This window comes from Anastrepha obliqua, chromosome 3 (genome assembly GCF_027943255.1).
Source record: "Anastrepha obliqua isolate idAnaObli1 chromosome 3, idAnaObli1_1.0, whole genome shotgun sequence".
NCBI lineage: Eukaryota > Metazoa > Arthropoda > Insecta > Diptera > Tephritidae > Anastrepha > Anastrepha obliqua.
Genome location: NC_072894.1, coordinates 25,751,063 through 25,768,568, shown reverse-complemented (window position 1 = coordinate 25,768,568; position 17,506 = coordinate 25,751,063). Strand labels below are relative to the sequence as shown.

The 17,506-nt window shown below is 37.4% G+C and overlaps 2 protein-coding genes across 2 annotated transcripts; both read left to right on the top strand.

Annotated features, from left to right (window-relative positions):
* Positions 1–2,262: 2,262 nt before the first annotated feature.
* On the top strand, positions 2,263–4,738 carry LOC129240070 (uncharacterized). The gene is made up of 2 exons (XM_054875540.1): positions 2,263–2,274; positions 4,235–4,738. Exons 1-2 carry the CDS (start codon positions 2,263–2,265, stop codon positions 4,736–4,738), a joined length of 516 nt encoding a protein of 171 aa, XP_054731515.1.
* An 11,050-nt stretch (positions 4,739–15,788) lies between these two features.
* LOC129241338 (uncharacterized) lies at positions 15,789–17,045 on the top strand. The gene is made up of 2 exons (XM_054877596.1): positions 15,789–15,877; positions 15,948–17,045. The coding sequence occupies exons 1-2, from the start codon at positions 15,866–15,868 to the stop codon at positions 16,803–16,805; spliced, it is 870 nt and encodes a 289-aa protein (XP_054733571.1). The 5' UTR covers positions 15,789–15,865; the 3' UTR covers positions 16,806–17,045.
* The last annotated feature ends 461 nt before the right edge of the window (positions 17,046–17,506 follow it).

Here is a 17,506-nt window from a genome sequence, read left to right as displayed (position 1 = left end):
TATAAATCTCAAGAAGAGGAGGTATTAGAAAAATGGAGAACTTCAAATTCATTTTGCCACTTAGTAGGGGATTTCGCTCAAGTCACTTCTTCGCTTTTTGAACCATTTCACTTAATGTTGCAGTCTTTTGATGACCACCTCCATGACGTTTTCGCGATGCGATAAACAAAAAATGTATTTCCTTCAAGATGTTCGAGCTCACGAACAATCACTGGTTGTTATTTTCCAGCCAAATATAATGCAATCAAACTATTTATTACCTTTGAAATCCATTACTTATTTTCTTTTTTCGCATTTACTCTCAACAAAATTCTTCCGTGCACTTATAAACAATACTGTGGGGTGTGATTTAGCCAACTAACAGACGAGTGGTCTGAAGTTGGTTACACTTCGAGTACCGGACCCTGTACAAAAATAAAGTAAGTATGAATATATAAACTATAAGATATGATTTTAGTAAAAAATGGATTTTGTGGTTGTGCTTTCTGTTAGGTGAAATCATCTTGGGAGCTCAATGTCTAAGATTTCGTTCCATCGTCTCTGGTCGTCCTTGTGACCTTATGAAATTTAGTTTAGCCTTCATAGCTACTTTGGCTATTCTGTCAGAGTGCATCCTTTCAACATGATTGCGCCATTCTTGTCTTCTTTTTCTCGTGCATTTGTTGTTGTCACTGATCTCGGCATTCGTTTTTCTATCGTACAGACTGTGCCCGGCGAAAGCTCTAAGTGTATAGAGTTCAACAGTTGTTGCAAGCACCTGTTCATTTGGCCTGTTATAAATGGCGAGTTTACATCGGACAGGTTCTCTGGATATTGCCATAGATTTGGTTTTTTTCAGCTAAGATTTTCATGTTAAGTTTGCTAGCCGCTTTTTTAAACTCGAACAGAAGTCGCTGAAGGTTATCCTCGGTTTCTGATAAAATTACCGTATCGTCAGCATAGCATAATATTTTAATATTTTTGCTGCCCAATCTATATCCACAAGCTGCTTCTCGTACGTTCTCGATAATTGCATCCATAGTAACATTGAACAGTATTAGGCTTAGGCTGTCGCCTTGTCTGGCTGCATGCTATTTACCCGAATAATTGTTTCCTTTAGGATTTAAATCTTGTATTAGCGCTACTATATTTTCAGGAATTTTTTTTTTCCATAATAACTTGATTACGCCATTTCCTAAAATGATGAACCTTCCAATAGGGTGGTCAATTTTGCGCCACCTAGCATATTCATTTTTGCTCGAGACAGATATAGCTAAATGGACTGCTTTCATCATTCTGAGCATTTTGCGATGTACGTACATATACGCCTACATTTAATTATTTTCTTTCATACTGTTACATGCGACTGTTTCTTGGACACAATTAGAGAACCCTTGGACGCAAGTGAGTTCTGGGCCTTCTTATTTTTTTACGTTTTTTTTCAGTTTAATCCAATATCGCTATTTTTTCTCTTTAACTTCGATACACCGAACCATCGATTTTTCACTTTATGATGTTGCATCCCTAGGTCTTCCCGCTGCCACTACCGCTGACATAATAACAAACGACTTTAGCCAGCGCAAATTGAAGTGTGACATACAATTGCTCTTGCCAATCAGTGTTAACGATCAACACTTGAATATAGAATGCCAGTATACACCCACCAACAACAACCAAGTGTTTGTGGCAACTCGTAGTTAGTACAAGTCAATGGAGGTGTTGGGCAGAGCGCATTCCTTTTTTGTTCCAATTGTTACGGCCCCTATTTTTGTGCAGAATTGGCTTTGATGCGGCTAAAATGCGAACGGAGTTCTTCAGCGAAAGTGAAATCTCACCTCATGGCCAAAAGGATGGAGTGCAACGGGTATGTGCGTATGTACCAAGCACGGATGCTAGCTGTGTAGTTGAGTATTTAATAGGATTTCTTTGCTTTTTTTAGCCTTGTCTTTTATGGTTTTTAGTGTTTGTAAGTTTATTGGTGCGGTTGAAATATGATCGTTTGGATTTCTTTGCTATCTTGATGGCGCGTGTGTTTGAGGCTTAAAAGCTAGTCTTCCGCTGGAGTTTTTTCCACGTTTTTGATTCTTATGCCACTTAAGTTTCATTCTTAATATCATTAAAGGAGTTTCTGATTTTGCTGAGGCGGATCAAAGAATTGTATAAAAAGCGGTACGAATTAGAGGCAAGCAGTCAGTACGAGTGCTCGTGTCCAGTAAGGAACATTAACAAACTAAATAGATTTTGAGAATTGTAAATTTTCTGAATTAACAAAAAAAAAAAAAAATGTTTAAAGTGGTGAGTGCGCAAAAACAAATTGCAATTATGTATTAATATAATATAATATGATAATTTCAGTTTCAATTGTTTACATACATACATCAGGGTGACATACTAGGGAATTGTAAGGCAGACAAATTAGCGAATGAGGGCACTAACCACTCGCCTCCCTCTTGGTATGGGGATTGTAGGTATACCCCTGTCAACCTACAAACTTCGTGATACAAGTAGCATTGCTACTTCAGCCAACACGAAATGGTTGATAGTCTGACATGTCACGCGCTCAGAAGGGCTACTTAAGCGGTCGATAAAAAAAGTCTCTATGTTACTGGGTCCGCCATTCAAAGTCTAACCAATTAAAAAGGCCATAAATTTAGTTTGGAAAATTACTTCAATTTACTTTTTGCTCGATTTGACCACCTTTTGCCTTGACTATGGCCTTGAGACCATCCAGAAACGAATAGCAAGTTACCCGAATGTGAATTGCCGGTACTTTGGCCCCCTCGCGGACAATGACTTTTTTTCGGCGCCTCGAGACTGGTGAATCTTTTAGTTAGAACCTTGCTCTCCAAAATGGTCCAAAGAGAATAATCGATCGGATTCGCGTCTGCTGAATTTATCTGAAACGAAATGTTTGCCTGCTCACGGCTTCAAAGCAACCTCTAGAATTCTTTCCGATAATATTACGAATTTACCTTAACGCCAGGCTCGATGAAAACGACTGGAGAGCAACCATTCGCGGTTACAATGGCCCAAACCATTATCTGTGGCGGGTGCTGGGTTTCAATGGGTTTCCACTTAAAACAAAATGTTTTAACGAGGGATAGTAGATAAACTGCTACTGTGGTATCACAATGGATCGGCAACGGTCTAAGTAAGCTGGTTTAGACACCGACTGCCACATCTACCTACCTATCTATATACATATTTTAAGGGGGGAGCCTGGCTTATGAGGTCTAAGAATTGCATCTCTTTGCGATTTTTTTTAAGGAAAAAATTAATTTAGCCCTGCAAAGTTTTTTCTATCTTTTAATGAACATTTAAAAAGTATAAAAAATTTTTGTACTGGTTAAAATAAGTTGAAAAAAATGTTTAACATAGAAATTAGTAGAGCGCTGCAACGCTGGAGTTTCCAACTGGCGTACAAGATACAGCTCGTAATTATTATCTAAAGCAAAAAATTCAAATGGATTTCTAATTATCATGATTTTTTATTTTAGATGAACTAAGAAAACTGAGAGAAATTCCAAAATTTCAACTTTTTGGAGGTTTTAAAGAAAAAAATGCCTTTCTATAAAAAAAAAATTCACTTCAACTTGGTAAAAAAATCTTGAAAAATTTTTTTTATCTATTTTGTTAGTTCAAATAGGAGAGAATTTAATACTATGATTCATTTCAAAAGGTTCATTCGTTTTTTTTTTCATTCATGTACGCCAATTCAAAGAAATCATAAAAATGAAAAGTCGAGAAAAGAAGATAAAGTTTGTACTATAGCTGTCCGGTCACAGCGTAATTACCTAACGCTCGCCTACCTTTGGCTTTGTATCTACGGATATATTGAGAACTAGGCTCTGTAACTTTGTGTGAATATTCTGAAATATATTAGGAATCGCTTAAAATGAAAAAAAAAAATTTGATTTTTTTGACCTTATAAACCAGGCTCCCTCCTTAAATTGAAAAAGTAAAAAATTAAAAAAGTAAAATATTAAAAAAAAATTTCGATTCAACAGCGATATGCTTTTTTTTCTCATTATTCATTTCAAAAATACTAGCGAAAAAATTAATAACATTTTTTTTTGTAAATGTGCGGCATTTCAGTATTTTTTCACTCCATCAGTTGATTAAAAAAAAATTGGGTAAACTGGTTGAAACCTATATTATGAAGCACGAATTTCAAAACAAGAAAATTTGTGCCACCTTCGAAACTCAGCCATTTAAAAAACAAAAATACATATGCCTAATTTAATTTTAATTTCAGTTCATTCTCTTTGCTGTTTGCGCTTTGGCCATCGCCACTCCTGATGGCCTCGCCGTCTTGCCAGCTGCTCCATTGTCAGCCGCATTGCCGATCTACAAGTCTACACTGGTGGCATCCCAGCCTACCCACGTTGAAGTGCATGAACCAGCACTGGCTAAAGTAGGCGATGTCGTGGAGAGTGTGCCCACTGCTGTCTCGCATCAGAGCTCAACCATCGTGCATAGCAAAGCTCAACGCGTTGCACCGCTAGTGGCGCCTGCTGTGCGCTCGTACGCCGCACCGGCCCTTCACACTTTTTCGGCACCACTCTCAGTCGCACCTTTGCTGCGCACGCTGCCATTTGGACTAGGACCCGCTGCCGATTTTGTTCACGCCAACGCTCCAATACAATTGCGCTCTTTCGCTTCAGCTGCTCCTGCTATTCCGGCATCACTCTACCGCCCATATGGATTCACCTATGGGGGGCAACCATTGGTCTATACTACTGCGCATTTTAGGAAGTAAGCAAATGTATGCCTTTCAAATATTTTCGAATTTGTTACGTATTCCATATAACTGCCGAAAAAAAATGAATGAATAAATAGAACAACATATTCTGTGAATGTACATATGTTTCATGTTTCCTTGTAAATTATTTTACTCGTGCATTTTGCATATTCTCCGCAACTTTATTTACCTATTTTTGGATTTCGGTATAATTTAGCGCTAGCCCGTATGTACCCTATGATCAGAAAGTACTGGGAATTTTTAAATAACACAAAACAAAGTTAAATTTCAGGAAAATGTATTTTATTTCCTTCAAAATATATCTGGCTGAAGCAACACACATGTGCCAACGTTTAACTCAGTCCTCCATGCACCCTTGGTAGGCCGACGAAGGGATGGCCTTCAGCTCCTTCGTCGCATTCTCTTTGAGCTCCTCTATCGATTGAAAGCTCCTTCCACGAAGTGGTAACTTCAACTTGGGAAACAAAAGGAAGTCGCACGGGGCCATATCAGGTGAATACGGTGCTTGCACGATGGTATTTACTTGGTGTTTGGTCAAACAATCCAGCACAATTTGGGCTCGGTGCGATTGCGCGCTATCATCATACAAAATCCAAAAATTGCTTACCCACATTTCCGGCCGTTTACAACGTACAGCATCTCTCAAACGCTTCAAAACGGATAAATAATATTCTTTATTGACTGTCTGGTTCGATGGAAGGTACTCATGGTGCCTCACTTTCCCGGTAGTTTTGATCATAGAATATTTCGCTAGATTACACCAGTTATTGAAAAACATGGCATTGAGGTTTTTCGTTTAAGAGAACAGGTTTTAGGAAATCTGCCATCGTTTTTGGTGCATTTTGATAAGTACAGAAAGCATTAAACGTATATATTCTTGCTGTTATCAGCGGAATATTTCTGCCACACCTCGCACAGCAGTTCAAACATACAAGTACTTGTAGATTATTTAAATGAAAAAATAAGTAAAATAAGAAATGGGAATATTAGCCTGTCGCATGCAGCAAGCCCTTACAATAATAAACAAATGGTGCACGGAAAAAGGGCTCTCCATTAACCCATACAAAACAACACTTGTATCGTTTACTAGGAGAAGGAACACAAATCTCAAATGTCCGACCCTTAATGGAACAACATTTCAACTCTCGACAGAAGCGAACTATCTTGGCGTCAGTCTTGACAAAACGCTTACGGGGAATTCCCATATTCAGAGAGTTACTTCAAAAGCCACAAGGGAATTCTTTGCCTGCACAAGGCTTTTTGGTAAGACATGGGGACTAAACCCTAGAATGACCTTCTGGACATTCACCACAGTTGTGAAACCCATAGTCACTTATGCATCCTTAGCATGGTAGCCCAAGGTCAAGCAAAGAAAGGCAGCAAACGAATTAAACAAACTGCATCGCCTAATATGTGTTGGTATTACAGGGGCTATGAAAACATGTCGCACGGATGCATTGGGTGTGCTCCTGAACATACCACCGCTTCCAATTCTAATTGAAAGGGAAGCTCGCTCGAGTGCCTTAAGATTAAAATGTATATCTGAACTTAAAAGTGGGGATATGAAAGGACATTTAAAGATCTTAGAAGACTTCCTACATAGTCCCATTCTTCATAGGGATGATATACTATCACCCAAACCAATACTCTTCAGGAACTTCCAAGTTATAATTAATGAATGAACAGACTGGAGAACTAACTCTGTCACTTTCAAACCTCCCAGCTATGGTTTACTGATGGGTCCAAATTGGAAAATGGTAGAACAGGGGCAGGAATCAATGGGCCTAAATTCAAAAAATCGATTCCGATGGGATTCTACCCAACAATATTCCAGGCAGAAATACATGCCATCGAAAAATGTGTGAGAGAATGCCACATCTGCATACTTTCAGATAGCCAAGCGGCTCTACAAGCCCTTCTATCAATAACCATCACCTCCAAATTGGTAAATGATTGCCTACACCTTCTCAACATGTTAGGAAACCTCAACATAGTAACACTATGCTGGATTCCGGGACATGAGGGAAATGAAATGGCTGATGACCTTGTAAAACATGGAGCAAATATGCACCTTACTGGTCCTGAGCCTTTCTGTGGACTGACAAAAGGCCACATTAATGAATTCCTTAGGAAATGGGAAGAAAGAAAACTTGCCGCACACTGGCTAAACTGTGCCGGTCAGCGTCAAGCCAAACTATTCGTAAGTCCCAACAAAGGAATATCTGACAAACTTCTCTCACTAAACAGAGCAGATCTGCGTCTTTTAACAGGATATCTTACAGGTCACTGCAGCCTGAGGTATTATCTAAATAATATTGGCCTATCCGAGACCAATGTCTGCCGCTTTTGCGAAATGGCCATAGAAAGCTCAGAACATGTGCTTTCTGAATGTCCTGCGTTGGGCAGACAGAGACTTCATCATCTTGGTGGTATCGTAGTATCTCCATGCAATCTTTGGAACAACAAACCCAAAATTGTGATACAATTTTTAAAAAGCCTAAAACTCTAGGGTTACAAAACAGGCCTTTCACAATAGATCAGCTCTGGTCGCAGTGCGTAATGGCCTTCTAATAATAATAATAGCCTGTCTAATAAGTTTACTGATTTATGCAGACCAAGCTTCTGTGATCCACGTTTGTTTTTTGTTTGATTTTTGGCTCATAGTCCGAGAGCCAAGGGTTATTTTGACCTCATCATTTCATGCCGACTGATTTTAATATTGAAGGCAGACGCCATCCATTGGATGACGAAACCAACCGTCACCTGGTCCAGTAGCGGTGGGTACGTGCATGGGATGCTGCGAAACGTGTCGAAAAAAAATTTTTAACAACTCATTTAATACCGGCTGAAATTTTTTTTGTGTATTGTTGACATTTAGCTTAGTGACAATTCAAGAAACTGGTTCTGTCGTGGATAGATATAGGACTGTTTGACCAAAAATTGCTTATTCTGTTGAGAATATTACTGCAGCAAGCAACCGTCCACATCGATATCTCGACGTTCTCAACAATAAGGCATTCATGAATCGATTCTTCCACTGTTTGGCGAATTTTACCTGTAGACGTGCTTATTCATTCGTTTCAATCATTTTTCACATATAATTGTTAAGAGCAGTATTTTGAATAAAATTTATGGACAAAAAGTGCAAGTACACCAGCATAAGACGTATATATAGGGCTCAAATTGGATATTAAGGAATTAACAAAAACTTAACTTGAAATTGCATGCAATTTAAATTTCCTTTAGTTTGGCGAAGTTGTTGTGAGTAATACATTGTGAAAAGAGAGAGAAGGTGGTAAAGTTAAAAATTAAGCGAGCACACGAATATCTGTCACTGATTACAACAATAGTTATAAAGCAAAACTGTTAGTTAGCTCACATTGATATCGCTGTTGTATAAGTCAAAGGATTAGAGCACTGACGTACCTTCCAGTAGGATTTAAATTCAATTCTTGGGACGCATAAAAAGAAATCTATTTTTTCATACTTTTTTTAAATAATTATTCTTTAATTAAATAATAACCTTCCTTTAATTTAAAATTAATTTAAATCCGTTCCGTAAGCGCTCGCATTGGCTTGGTGAAAGATGATTCGTCTTCAGCGGTTGGTTTACCTTGCGTAGCCCTCAGAATAGACAGTTTTAAGTTTATCTAGCGGTACAGTTACGCCATGACCAGATTTTTCGAAAAAAAAACAGGCGACTATTTGTTTTGAGCTGCTTCTTCCGCGAACCACTTTTTTTGGATGCCCATATGCATAAATCCAAGATTCGTTATCTCTTACGGTATTCTAGACGTGCTTTGAACCACCGCCGCTGAATTTCTTAAATAGTTCTTTGCAACTTCCTCTTTTTGGACAGTTGTCAAATTATGCAGTATCCAACGAAAACAAATCTTATTGACGACCTAATATTCATACAATGTTGAATGTATGCCAGTCTCACTAATGCCCAAGGATGTCTCTATCTCGCGATATGTCACATGACGATTTTGCGTTATCAATTGACGCTCAGCATCGATTGTCTCTTTCACAACAATCATTTTTGCAAGGCCTTCATGAAATGCATCGTGCACGAACTCGCTTTACCAGTGTTTCACAGTGGGTAAGTGTCGTGCTTCAACGCCAAATGTGGAAGTAAGTTGGTCAATGCACTCCTGTCAGGAGAATCCATCTTGAAAATCGTAATAAATCTTCACGAACTACTTTCATCTTTTTGGTGACATGAATTTTTCAACTCACTGATAAAAAATAATTAATAAAGCTTTTAAGTGCAAAGTAAGTTTATGATGAAAATACCAAACTTTTCGATACAACACGTAGTGTTGCAAAGGCGCAAAATATAAAGGCAACCCACGTAAAGGCTCAAATCATAATACGTCGTTACGCCCGTTATGTATGAAAAGGGTAATCGCTTTCATCTGGTGTAATTGTACTGGGCCTGAATCTGACTTTCACACCAGTTTACGTTTTCTCTGCAAGATATGTTCATCATTCAATAATCGCAATGGAACTTTTCCACTTTTCATCATCCTCTAAAAATCAAGACAAATATTTTGTAATAAATATTCTTTTATGCCTATGAGACATGTACACACATACATGTATATATGCACATTAGGGTGACCGCTTTTACTGAAATTGTTGATACTGCTCGGGACGCCCACTACAAATATGAGATTATTCAAACAACTACTAAATATGAAGAACTAAGCCGAACCGGTATGATTTAGCGGTTCCGACTTTATTCTGAAGTTCGAAATATTTATATTTTTTTAAAGTAAGACCACATAATTAAAAAATAATAATCAGTTACTTTCCGTAATTTTCTTTATTTTCCGAATAACATTGCAGTCAATGAGTCAGATATTAACGTTTTTAAAACACATCATCCATCGTGAAATAAATAATGGGGAACAGTGTAAGGTATTATATATATTTTAGCATCGGAACAAGCATAAGTACATACAGTTGCATGCTACATAGTGCTTCAAGCGGAATCTTTCACTGATTTGCTGTACGAATTTGAATAAAGTTATGGGAATCGGCGGTCGCCGTAGCTGAATGGTTTGGTACGTGACTACCATTCGGAATTCAGAGAGAACGTAGGAGCAAATCTCGGTGAAACACCAGAATAAAGAAATACATTTTTCTAATAGCGGTCGCCATGAAAAAGCTCCTCATAAAAAATATCAGCCGCTCGGAGTCGGCTTGAAACTGTAGGTCTCTCCATTTGTGGAACAACATCAAGATGCACGCCACAAATAGGAGGAGAAGCTCGGCCAAACACCCAAAAAGGGAATCCTATTATTGAAAAAGGAAAAAAAAAATCTGCTTCCAAAAAGCATTTTTCAAACTTGATGCTCTAGTAGGAATCTCTAAACCTTCTTCGATCGGTTTAAAATTCCATATTTAGTAGTTTCTTGTTTTATAGTCTTACAAAAACAACAAAAAAAAATAATACGTTTTTCTTCCTCACAAAAATTGTGACCACCCGAATGTACATATACACACATACTTTGTAAATATGGCAAGTAAAAACATCAGAAATGATAATAAAGCCGTATGTATTATTCGAGTAGCTCATACGCCTAAGCGGCCTAGCTGCCATATTGGAGCTGCGCTGTCTGTTGCTGCCTTCGCTAATGGTGCTACAAGTAAGAATACTCGTCTAATGCAGACGGCTGTGGCCATAGCGTTGAATGAATACAATACCAGCGTCTAATATGAGTGCAATAAAGCAGGTAATAACTATTTGTTTGGGTTTTATGCGTGTGCATGTAAGTATATAAGAATATTTGGATTGTGTTAATACATACCCTGTAAGAACATAATTCGGAAGAGTTTAACTATTGCAGAAAAATAAAAGTAACCTCTTTGTTACTTTTGTGTTAGCTCTATTCTAAGTAGACTAAATTCATGGCCACCGTAAACGAATGAGTTGGTGCGTGACAACTACTATTCGGAAGGATACGAAACGCCAAATGATAGGAAAAGTTTTTTCTAATAGCAATTGCTCTATGGCAAGCAATGGCAAACCTTCGAATGTATTTCTGCTGTGAAAAAGCGGATTTAAAAAATATGTGTTAGATACTTCACTCTTTGTAGCTGCTAGCTCCGTAGTTAATAACATTTGTGCTCGCTCAAAAACTGTAAGAGGAATTCATTATTTCCTGAGGCATCAAAACCGCATTTTATTTATTTATTCATCATCAGAAGAATGAAATAAGCCTTCAACTGAAGCCCATTTTAGTAAAAAGTTAAACTTGAGTATTAACTGGGACAGAGTGTAACTAGGTAACTAGGTAATAAATTCACGCTAACTACTTCAAGAAAGAAAATTTTAGAATTTTTTTGAATATCTCTTCGTTGTTACATAAAAATTCCAACTTATACGCAGTTTACCTCAATTAGTACACCTGAATCACGACCCAGCTCGCTATTGGCAGTTATAGTTGAGTTCTCGCTAAGGTTTAGCATCTCACAAAGCTAAGCGATAGATGAGAATAATAAATGAAGGAAATAATTGTTTGTAATCTAGAAAGTTGATTTTTTTGTTTTATTTAATTTTATTTTATGCTATGCAATCTTGCATTTTGCTAAGTTACCTTATGTTATGGTATATTGTGTTGTGTTATGCTATTGCGTGTGATATGTTGTACCATGTTATGTTATGTAATGTTATGACGTACATCAGAAATATGAGGAGAAGCTCGACCAACCCCCAAAAAGGGTGTAAGCGTCAATTATATATTATACATACACGAATTCGCATATACGGAAATTACATTAATGTTCTAGTATCAAGTATGTATTGCTACAAGAAAGGAAAGCTAATGGACGTAAAGGCCAAAGAAAGACCGGAGAACCGATAGATAGAGGCAGTGGAAAAAGAGTGTGGAAGTCTTTGGGAATACGTAACTATGAAGCAAAAACTAAAGTCCGACCGTTTTGGAGGAGCATTGCGAAGGACGCACCCTGCGTTGTAATGCTGGGAAAGAAGAAAGAAGAAGATTAAGTGTGTATTTACGTACAGGCCATACGTACAAGTATTTCTTCATTTTGCCGTAAGAAAATATATATTGTGTCTGAGAAAATAAAATTAAAATTCTCAAAAATTATGAGTTTAAAACGTGCATTTCCCTACAGGCCCTGCAGTATTTGTTTATCTTGAGTAAGGAAAAATATATTGCGTTTGAAAATTTCAGACTTTTGTTAACGACTTTAACAAAAATATCAGTCATAACATGAAAATGAATTGCATTTATGTATTTAGCACTAATTATTTGAATTTTATGACGCGCCCATGAAATATAAGCCAAAATAACTTTGAAGTATTTTATAAGGAAGAAAATGAATACCAAAAAAAGATTGTCACAAGTCAACGCGATTTTTGAGTAACTTCAAACTTCCATTTAGTGATACTAAAATTGAATGGGCCATAAAACTGTATACACAAAGGTTTCTTAAAAATTCTGATCCAAAAGTTGAATATTTGAATGAAAGTTTTTTGAAATTTGCCAAATTTTTGTGAATTTCTTAGAAAGTTTGGAATTTTGAATTGGAAGGTTTTTGTTAGACAATGAACTGTAAAATGAAATACTTTTTTTATTATTTTTGGAAATCTCGAAGAGCTTGTCGGTATGGACGTATATAAATTTAAATGCTTTCTCAGTCGCACAGACCGGATATAGTCGTGACGGAATAATCGTATAATTTGTTGGTAGCTAGGATGTGACAACAAAATGGTGCGGAAGTGCTAATTGGATTCTTGATGAATCTTTACTCCAACCAACCGGATGTTTCACGCATGGAGATTCAAACCTATGTACTCCCGAATGGTAGTCATGCACCAACATATTCAGCTACGGCGGCCGCTGTTTGGTAACTGCTCTAAATATCTATTTGAAAATGTTGGCATTTGACCTCAACATCAATGCATAAGTGCATTGTCATTTCCAGGATATTGAATGAACATTTAGACTTTTTTGTATATCTGAGGGTGATACAATAAGTTAAAGCTTTATTTTACTCGAGTTGACTTTAAGACTACTTCTGGCAGGTCACCTTCACTCAGAGGCGTCCTCTGCATCATATGGAATGTGTCTGTGGTAAGAAAAATTTTAAACTAAAATGCGTGCTCGGACCCTTACTACTAGATTCAAGGGTTAGGTTACGCCCGCTTTTTGTGTAGTAGTTCAAGTTTGCTTCGGTCGTTGAATGCAGTGAGATTTTTTATGCATAACTCTACCAAGATTTCTGATTTATTTAAAATCAAGTTATGTGATGTGGTAAAGTTGAACTCTAAATTTTTTTTTGAAATTCATGTGAAAGAAATCACAATAGCAAATATTTTAATCTGATTACCCAAACTGGAACTTAATTAATTAATTTGTTTAATTAATTTTATTTGCCCTTATTTGTATATGACACTAGACAGACTTACAAACTATTTACAAAGTATCTATAAAGAGAAGTTATTATTTTTCTTCTAAGAACTCATAGGCATTTCAAAGTTAGCAAATCAAAATGCAGCGCTTAGTTATTTTCCTTGGCTGAGAAATAAAAGGCGTGGGCAGCTAGAAGCAGTTAAGGACCGCAAACTATTTTCAAATATAGTTCAAAATTTGTAAGAATTTTTTTTTTTTAATAAAATACAGAGGCCGCCGTAGCCGAATGGGTTGGTGCGTGACTACCATTCGCAATTCACAGAGAGAAAGCTGGTTCGAGTCTCGGTGAAACACCGAAATTAAGAAAAATATTTTTCTAATAGCGGTCGCCCCTCGGCAGGCAATGGCAAACCTCCGAGTGTATTTCTGCCATGAAAAAGCTCCTTATAAAAATATCTGCCGTTCGGAGTCGGCTTAAAACTGTAGGTCCCTCCATTTGTGGAACAACATCAAGACGCACACCAGAAATAGGAGGAGGAGCTCGGCCAAACACCCAAAAGGGTGTACGCGCCAATTATATATATATTATACTTTTAAATTGTGTAATCGTTTACATTCAAATGCGTTCATCATCGATATTATCATAGCATCAGAGTTCGGGATGAACCATTGCTTCCGTTATAATTAGGCTCCACGTCACTTGGTCATCAGCTTTTCGTTTGATATCAGATATGCCCATAGCATCAAAGTCACCTTCGATGTTATCTCTCCATAGTTTTTAGGCCGGCCTCTTATTCTGTCGCCTTGTGGACTTGTTTCGAATATCTTTTTTAGAGTTTTATCGTTGCTCATTTGTAAAATGCGATCGAATTCTTTGCGCGCCGACGTACATGATTACACTTGAACCCCTGATAAATGTGTCTAACTCGTTGTTATACCGGATGCGGAAGTACCGTCTTCAAGTCCTATAGGTCCATATATTTTTCTAAGAATCTCCTTTCAAAACAATTTAACTGATCGATTTCAGAGCCCACCCTTCGCACCCGTGTGTGAGTGTAGGTCTTATGAGAGTTTTGCAAATTCGTAGTTTCTGGTTTCTAGAAAGTAATCTCGACTTCATCAACTTTTTATGCGTGAAGTAAGACTTATTTGCAGCTTGTATGCTGTCTTGTATGGCAATAGAGGTAGCTTTCTGTGCACTCAACATAACTCCAAGATACTTAAGGGGAACCCCTAGTCTAGAGCTCGAAAATTTAGGGTATTCTGAGGAATTTTTTTTTGCAATAAAAAAATGAAAAAAGATATTTGAATTTTTTAAGCTTTTTATTTAACTTCTTTTACATACAAAAATTAAAAAAAAAATTTTTAATGAAAAGTGAAAACTATTATTTTTAATGAAAAATAAATTTTTTTTTTAATGAAATAATTTTTTTTTTTTTAATTTTAATAATTTAAAAAATGGCGCTGAAGTTGACTCTCCCGAAAAATTGGACCTGGACGGTGTTGTCTTTTTTGGCTCTTCTATTTATCTGAAACACAAAAGTCAAAAAAATTATTAATCAGTATGACTGTAGCTATGCCCCGTACTAGAATAAAAAAAAAATTTTACAAAATAGCGCGGTTTTGAATTTGATTTTTTCGGTTTTTTAATAAAAAAATACGAAATAATCTAAATAATAATGTGATTCAGGTACGGGCGATAGCCATTGATGTTGTGAACAACATATTAAAATTTTAGACGATTCGGTTGAATATTTTTTTCTTTGACAACACCAGGCCGAAAAAAGTAGTTTTGAGATAATTGAGTTTAAAGTTTTGAGAGTGGATATTTTCCATTGATGCTGCTGTGTGACGAATCTGACTCTACCTGCTAAAACGGCTGTAGAATGTAATTGCGGATATCCTTCCAAAAATTTGACAGTATATATATTCTTAAAAGCCTATATTTTTGAAATATGAAAAAAAAATCAGTTCTTTAAAAGTTCTAGACCACCGGGACCGCTTAAATTCATTATATACTTAGTTTTTTCTTAGTTGATGTTAAGTCCTACCATCCTAGAAAAAGATTCTAGATGCATATCAGAGTATAGTACCAGGTTGAAAAGCTGGGTGAATGCTCATCTCCCTGTTTTACACCTGCGATCAATTCGAAACGGTCGGTGACATTAAATTGGATTCTCACTTTTGCCCAAGTGTTTGTTAAAGTTATGCCAATTAGGCGTGCTAGTATACAAGGTATGCCTAACATCTTTAAATGATGTTCAATATGTTTTCGACTAAGTTTGTCAAACGCTTGCTTGAAGTCTATTACATTTAATTCATAACATTGGAATACAAAGAGTACATAAAGAAGAAATTATTATTCAACAAATTAGTAAATGCAAATCGGAAATAATCACAAATAGCTCACAAATTCTCACATGTGATTAAAAGTGTCCTATTACAATATAAAAATTATATCACTGTTGGTAAAACAATTTTGTAATACACAAACAAGCAACTCATAACCACTCACTCGATGAAACTTGAATCACCTGATTACTGAGGCGATGAAATACTTGATGTTGGTTCGAGTTTATTTGAAATCTAAGATGTTCTATGCCAATGATTGACGTGAAACCAATCATCTGCAACGACATTTAATGAGTATAAAAGCTTCCAGAAAGTAAAGTCCGGGCATCAGTAAGAAACTGGTATTTTCTAAAGCAAACATTTTGAAAGATTGTGCGAAATAACAATGTTCAAATTGGTGAGCCTTAAATGAAATTATTGAGTGCTCTTGCTTATTCATATTTCAACTCATAAATCTCCATCCGCAGTTGCCACTACTACTCGCTTGCATTGTGTGCAGTATAGCCTCACCGGAGCCGGACGGTCTTTACAACATCATCAGCGGCAGCTCGATCCTTAAGCCATACCAAACAATCTCCTTGACAGCTAAGACTCAAAATCAACAACAGCTGCAATCGAATGCCGTCACATCGGGAGAGCAGGAGGACAACAACGACACGACGGGCATAACAGATGACCAGGAATCAGGTGCGCCAGCATCGGTAACATCAATTGCCACTCCTGCACCTATTTCAAACTCTCAAGCGGTCGCGCCAGCATCCATAGCACGTCTTACAGCTGTGGCCTCTGCTGGTTCTGCATTGGCTTCAGCATCAGCATCGCGCTCCGCATTACGTGTATCTTCTTCGATTAACGTCCCATCAGGCAGCAGCTCCTCTACAACCATCCAACATCACATCTTACCGCCTGAGACTATACCACTGCCCATTACCATTTCTACGCGTCCTGGCCTACGGACTGTTATCGCACCAGAGACCATCACTATTCGAGAGTCGACTGTAGCTAAGGTGGGTGAAGTGGTGCAGAAAATACCGACTGCTGTGTCACATCAGAGTCAAACGGTGGTGCATAAGCATGCGCGTGTGGTCACGCCCATTGTGGCACCCGCAGTGCGTACAATCAAGTCACAAGTGTTGCGTGCCTACCATACCCCGATCATCTTCTCACCACAAACATCCGTGGTACGTAGAGGCAACACAAACGCAAATGCAAATGCAAAAGCAAGTGCCAATGCAAAAACAAGTGCAAGTGCAAGCGCAAGTGCAAGCATCATCTCGAATGCAAGCAATGCCCAGAGTAGTGCCAACAACAAATACAAACTCTGAGGCAAAGGATGCTCTTATTGCTGATCTAGCTGTTATTTACTTTAAAATCTTTTGAAACTGCTTACTGTGTTCCAGGTTGATGTTCGTTATAAGAAATTTATTTAAAATTTTAATTATCCAAATTTTAGTCAAAGTGTGTTTTCTGTTTTACAGTCATCACTCGTGTTGTTTAGGTTTCATATTTACTTTAACTCAAACTTTTTTGGAATAAAAAATTCAAACTCTACAATGGTTGATAAACATGTCTAGTGATACTTTGGAAGAAAAGCAAAAGGACAACACCTTGAGCGTTTTGCTTCGTTTCCAGAAGGGACTGATTCATGTGAAACTCGAGTCGCCACTTTTCTGACTACCAATTACCGAATGTTGTGGAGACTTAGTCGGGTAACAAGCGAGGCAAAAAAGTTTCAGTGCTCTGTCGAACACCTCTAATAACAACTTAGATGTAAGGCTAGTCTTGAGAATCCAAGGGGCTTGAGAGTCCACTGAATGGTAAATGTTAAAGTAGAAATGGTAAGAAAAGGGAGAAATGGTAAAAAGGGAGGGAGCGTCACTAAAACCAGGTATGAACGCCATCCTCTACATTTTCCCGCTTTTGTGAGGTCTACACTGTGCGAAACTAAGGGCAGCAGTTTTGAAAGGCAAGAGTGAAAATGGAGGGTGCTCAAAGTGCACAAGACCAATAAGGCCGGTTGTGCTGC